The sequence below is a fragment of the Prionailurus bengalensis genome, chromosome A3 (assembly GCF_016509475.1).
Source record: "Prionailurus bengalensis isolate Pbe53 chromosome A3, Fcat_Pben_1.1_paternal_pri, whole genome shotgun sequence".
Lineage (NCBI taxonomy): Eukaryota > Metazoa > Chordata > Mammalia > Carnivora > Felidae > Prionailurus > Prionailurus bengalensis.
In genome coordinates, this window is record NC_057354.1 from 27,582,166 (window position 1) to 27,588,469 (window position 6,304).

At 51.5% G+C, this 6,304-nt stretch overlaps 1 protein-coding gene across 1 annotated transcript; it reads left to right on the forward strand.

The window, feature by feature from the left end:
* The first annotated feature begins 2,134 nt into the window (after nt 1-2,134).
* ZCCHC3 (zinc finger CCHC-type containing 3) lies at nt 2,135-5,174 on the forward strand. Its single transcript, XM_043602667.1, has 2 exons — nt 2,135-2,288; nt 2,323-5,174. The coding sequence occupies exon 2, from the start codon at nt 2,437-2,439 to the stop codon at nt 3,658-3,660; it is 1,224 nt and encodes a 407-aa protein (XP_043458602.1). The 5' UTR covers nt 2,135-2,288; nt 2,323-2,436; the 3' UTR covers nt 3,661-5,174.
* The last annotated feature ends 1,130 nt before the right edge of the window (nt 5,175-6,304 follow it).

Sequence of the window (6,304 nt, forward strand, 5' to 3'; positions counted from 1 at the left end):
GTGACTCTTGGTTTCAACTCAGGTCATGATCCAACGGTTTGCGAGTTTGAGCCCCCCATCGGGCTCTGCACTGGAGCCTGCCTGGGATTCTCTCCTTCCCTCTCCCTCTGCCCACCCCACTCACGCTGTTTCTGTCTCTCTCAAAATAAATAAACTTAAAAAAAATTTTTTTTAAGTGATTTTAAAAACCATTGGAAATTTTAAAAGATGTCAGCGTTGTTGCTAATACACAAAATTCAATTTGTATTCCCTTTTTTAATTGATTTTTAAGTTTATTTACTTATTTCTAGAGAGAACGAGAATGAATGGGGTAGAGGCAGAGAGAGAGGGAGACAGAATTCCAAGCAGGCTCTGAGCTGTCAGCACAGAGCCCAGTGCAGGGCTCAAACTCACAAACTGTGAGATCAGGACCTGAGCCGAGATCAAGAGTCGGATACTTAACTGTCAGAGCCACCCAGGTGTCCCAAAATGAATTTTTTAATTATGCAGGACGTGTATGAAGAAAACTATAAAATGTTATTGAAGTTTATCAAAATAAGACTTAAATAAACGAGAAATCCAGTGAGGTCATAGATGAGGTGATTTAGTATTATCAAATGGCAGTTCTGTACAAACGCAATGCAATTCCAATTGAAATCCCAAAAAGTGGTTTCTTGGAATTTAGTGAGCTGGTTCTAAATTTTGTAGAGAGGATCCAAATATAGCGGAGACAGCCTTGTAGAAGGAGAAGGAAGAATGTTTCCCACAAATAAAATAGTTCAGTTTTCTCTTTAGAATTTGGCATATCTGGCTACAATGAGCCCTAGCAATAATCAGCTGGAAGTTGACTAGCGGCTGCCCCTTCAGATAGAATACCTGCTCTCCAGTTCACCCAGCACACTGGGTGTTATTTAAGTTACCTGCGTGATCCTTGTAAATATCTGTATGATAGTTGCCTGGGGTGAGCAGTTAGGGTAAGAGGAATGGGAGAGATTATTAAAATCATATAGGTTCTATTTGGTTTTGTAAACCTCCTCCCGGTGGAAAGACTTGAGCCGTCAAGCAGAAAGAATAAACACCAACAGAATGAAGAATAGCCTTTCTTGGAAACCCCCTGTGGACCAAGCTCTTTGACACACAACCTCCTTGAACCCCAACATTAGTCTTCTGAGAGTAGACATTAATATCCCTTTGTTATGGATGAGCAAACTGAGCCTATGAAAACTGAGGTCATTGGCCCCATGTGACAAGGCTGAGATTCAAATCAATCAGATTCACACTAGGGTCTCCCTGACTCCACAATCCACCTCTTCTTTCACTAAAGTCACAATGGTCACTGAAACACCCTGAGATGCACACAGATTTGCATAAAGAAAACAAAGCTGACAAAGCGTATTGTTAACCCATCCCCTCAAACACCCAGATTTTATTAATGCTTCCAAAGCACCATTTGAGACAGATGGAGGAATACAAATTCTGTCCAGTGCTAACTTCAGCTGAGAATCTTCGTGTCAACCAGATTTTCCGGAGAGTCTGATGCAAATAGTCCTTGATCCACAATGTCAGAAGCAAAGCAGTTTCGAAATATAAGCCACCTACACATGCGGTCGCCTATTACTCTGACACTCGGCCAAGTGTTTTCACCCGGTCTCCAGGCCCCTGCCTCCTGCGATAGGGGTGTCATTACAGCGTGGTTTTGGAAGATTCCATGTGATAGAGCTTAAAGTGTGCTAACGAGCTTAGTACAGTACCGGGCACTGAAGAGCTCAATATATTATAATTGTCATCATGAGTATAATGGGTCTTTTTAAAAAAATGCAGCATCATTTAGGAATGTATCAAAAAGGTAAAGGTAAGATGTTGACCGTAAAATTCTTCCAACTTTGTGTTTGAAAATGTCCATAACCCAACGTTGGAAAAACAATGCACTGCCGTGGGCTCTGAAAGGAGGGAGAGCTAAGTTTCGTTTGTTTCTGGTTAAACAGAAGAGGTATAGAAAAGAAAACAAAATAGGCTCGTCTTGGGGCCGTGGGCCGTTCGCGATGCTGCCTGAATGAAATCATCGAGGACCGCTTGCGAAAGAGCGAATCCTCGAGAGCGTGGCCCGGGGCTGCCAAGCCTTCGCAAGGGACAGGGACGCGCTCCAAGCGGCGCATCCCGCCCGGGCGCCCAGGAGGTGGGGCCGGAGCGCGCGCTGGCGGAGACGCGGCTCGGCCGTTACCCGAGGGCTCGGGGCCGGCGCTGGCCGCTGCGCGCCGCGGGTAAATACCTTCGGCGGGGCGGGGGAGAGAAGCGTCGAATTTCAAAAAACACACACACACGCACACACACACACACACACACACACACACACACACACACACACACACCAAACCCCCACAGCCCCGGGCGGGCGGGCGCGCGGATGGGCGCCCTTTGGCTGCGGGAGCGAGTGGAGGATGCTGGGAAGGAGGTAAAATGGCCACCGGCGGCGGCGCGGAGGAGGAGAGGAAGCGGGGGCGGCCGCAGCTCCTGCCCCCCGCGCGGCCCGCGGCCCGCGGCGAGGAGGCCGAGGGCGGCCGCGAGAAGATGGGCTGGGCCCAGGTGGTGAAGAACCTGGCCGAGAAGAAGGGCGAGTTCCGCGAGTCGCGGCCGCCGCGGCGGGAGGAGGAAGGCGGCAGCGGCGTGGGCGGCGTGGGCGGCGGGCTAGGCGCCCCCGCGGGCCTGGCGGCGCCGGGCCTCGGCGACTTCCCCCCGGCCGGCCGCGGGGACCCGAAGGGCCGGCGGAGGGACCCGGCCGGCGAGGTGGCGGACCCGCGCAAGAAGAAAGGCGCGGCCGAGGCGGCCCGGAGAAAGAAGGCCGAGGCGGCGGCCATGGCGGGCCCGGCCAGGCCTGGCGCGGCCGAGGACGCAGCCGAGCGGCCCGCTCAGGACGAGCAGGCAGCGGCGACGGGCCCCGCGGCGGGCCCGGGCAAAGGCCGCTTCCTGGTGCGCATCTGTTTCCAGGGAGACGAGGGTGCCTGCCCGACTCGGGACTTCGTGGTGGGCGCGCTCATCCTGCGCTCCATCGGCATGGACCCGAGCGACATCTACGCGGTCATCCAGATCCCGGGCAGTCGCGAGTTCGACGTGAGCTTCCGCTCGGCGGAGAAGCTGGCCCTGTTCCTACGCGTCTACGAGGAGAAGCGCGAGCAGGAGGACTGCTGGGAGAACTTTGTGGTGCTGGGGCGGAGCAAGTCCAGCTTGAAGACGCTCTTCATCCTCTTCCGGAACGAGACGGTGGACGTGGAGGACATCGTGACCTGGCTCAAGCGCCACTGCGATGTCCTGGCCGTGCCCGTGAAAGTGACCGACAGGTTTGGGATCTGGACCGGGGAGTACAAGTGTGAGATCGAGCTGCGCCAGGGGGAGGGCGGGGTCAGGCACCTGCCCGGGGCCTTCTTCCTGGGGGCCGAGAGGGGCTACAGCTGGTACAAGGGGCAGCCCAAGACGTGCTTTAAATGTGGTTCCCGGACCCACATGAGCGGCAGCTGCACGCAGGACAGGTGCTTCAGGTGCGGGGAGGAGGGGCATCTGAGCCCTTACTGCCGGAAGGGCATCGTTTGCAACCTCTGCGGCAAGCGAGGACACGCCTTTGCCCAGTGTCCCAAAGCAGTTCACAATTCCGTGGCAGCTCAGCTAACCGGGGTGGCTGGGCACTGAATACCCGCCTGCCTGCCAGGGGAACCCAGAGCCAGCTTACCCCCTCTTAAGTGCCAAAACTTTTTTTTAAACCATTTTTTATCGTTTTTGAAGGAGATCTTTTTAAACGTACAAGAGACATCTCTCTCTCTCTGCCTTCTTAAACCGAGTTTACTCCATTTCAGCCTTTTCTGAATTGGTGACTCTGTCATCAGTGACTACCGAGAACTGTCGTGTGCAGATGTGTCGCCTCTTTTTAAGATTTTGTTTTTCGTTTTTGTACGTGGGTTGTTTTGGGGGAGGGTTTGTGGTTTTTGTGTGGGGTTTTTTTGTGTACTTTTTACTCCCCACGCCTTGTCCTCTCCCAGGATTTTCACCCATTGGGCTGCCTTGCTCATCTTTATGCCCCGGCCCTAGGTACAGGGCCCACCACGTGGTAGGCACTCCGTCAGTGTTTGTTGAATCCAGAACATTGTTGACTGTGGCTTCTGTCAGGGTGTCTACTTTTTGCAGCTCTTCCCCTCCCCCTTTTAATTTGCTGCTTCTAATCTCTGTGGTCTGAGAATTTGTGAAACCAGTGTTGTTAGAAGTGTACGTAATCTGAGTCAATAAGCTCTGAATGGTGGCCAAGGGCCTCTCTTATGGCATTAAAATGCATGGACTTTGGGACAGCTGTTCAGTGGCTCAGAAGCCATTTTTCTTTCACAGAATCATGGAATTTAGAATTGTCTTACTGGAAAGGACCTAAAAATTGGTTTAGACCAACCCCCTGGATTTCCAACAGGTGCAACAGGCCCAGAGAGGGTCAGTGACTGGGTCAAAATCACATAGCTGTCTGGTTCCAGAGCTAGCCTAGAGTAGAGTTCCCTGACCCCAAGCCCGGTGTTCATTCCACTACCTCTCACACTTCACAACATTTTCCTCAACACTTGAGGGCCCAGAAAGTCTGATCTCTCCAGAATGGTGAGCCCAGAGGAATGCTACGAAATCATCTGGGGGAGAAAGACATTTAGCAGGGGCTTCTGAATACTTGGGAGATCAGGAAGGGACAAAGGAACATAATCCAGGGTGTGCTTACTGCCCCCTGGGGTAGTGTATCTGGATTGAAGTGCCAAGTCCTTTGGGACCTCACCCTCCGCCCCTCATTGCCACTGCTTAGAAATGGGGGTGCTCCTCAGTAAGGAAACCTACCGGAGGTTTACATTTGCACCTTAGCCTCAATAGCTAGAAACCCCAGAGAAGCATCTGACTGGAGCTCATCTATAGCTTCCTCACTCACAGGAGAAAGGTGATTTTAACCTGTAATCGTAAGTGAGCTGTTAGCTCTAAAATGTACTTGCAAAACAGACCACTTGCAAGAGGGCATTGGGTCAACTAAGTGTTATCAAGTTAAAGTAGAAAAGACAGTACACTGCTTTTCTTTTAGTTTTTGTTTTTCCTTCGCTTTATGTTTTGCTATTTCCTTGTGGCTTAGAATGTAAAATCGATTGTTCAAAGTTTTGTTCTGAATAAATATTTATCTTTTGTATTGCTAACACTGTTGCCCTATTTCCTTTCAGAGTGGAAGATGCTAGGGTACACAGACTCTAGTTTAATCCATGCTTCTTACCCATCATTTGTTTACCCTGCAAATACATTTCCAACCCCTGTAGGCAACACGTAGCACCTACTAGGTTGTGCCAGACCCTTTGGCGTTGCTTCCTAAACCGTACGTACGCGTTACACTCACTTGGCACATGGCAAAAACTCAAGTTCTAAGTCCTAACTTTGCTCCAAGGAATCAAAACCACTGGTGTGAATGAAAACATTTTTAGCAAGCACCCCCGCCCCCAACAACTCTGATTGGCAGCCAGGCTTGAGACTATAGTTCTGAATGGTATTAAAGTGAGAGAGAGGGATTCTGCCCTCAGATTACAATGGGGAAGTGCCACAAATAGGATGCAAAGTATTCACAGGTTTTTAAAACACGCCATCTCTTCCAGGTATTAGGGAGTAAGAAAGAGTCTGGGAAACTTCCCAGAGAGCTGACTCACTCCTCCAAGCCAGCCCTGAAGACCCCAGACACAACTGACTGAAGGATTTTCAGCTCAGAGATGTTGAAATGATCCAATCCCAAGAATTAAAATTCGCAGTGTACTGATTCTCTAACTCAGTGATTTCAGGATATTTCCAGAGCTGATCAGGTGTGGTTGAGGCCTGGGTGGCTCTTGAGAGCCCCGCCTTGCCAAGCCTGTATAGTCCCTCCTTCCTGTCTCCCAAAGCAAACAGACTCTTCCCTCCTCCATCCCTCCCTCCAGTCCTGTCCCTCCCCCATCAGCTCTCCCTTCTCTGCCTTGGGTTTCCCTCCTTCACAGGGCTGAAGGCAGAGAGAAAGCCTGCATTCATCATATCCGCCCTCCCTCCAAGCAGGCACCGTGCCAAGGAGCCTCCTTGGAAGGAATCTTCCCTCTCTCTGCCTTGCCTCCCCCTCCAACTCTCCTGGAGGGAGCAGAGGAAGAAACTATTTCCCTGCCCATCCCCCACAGGATCTACTCCAGGGCCTCCTGCCTGGCGGTCTGGGGACTCAGCCATGGGCTGGAGCGGAACAAACCTCCCCCAGCTTCCTCCTGATCTAGCTACCTCCGAATTACAATCCCTCACTGTTCGTGGGCTCCTAGAGAGTGTG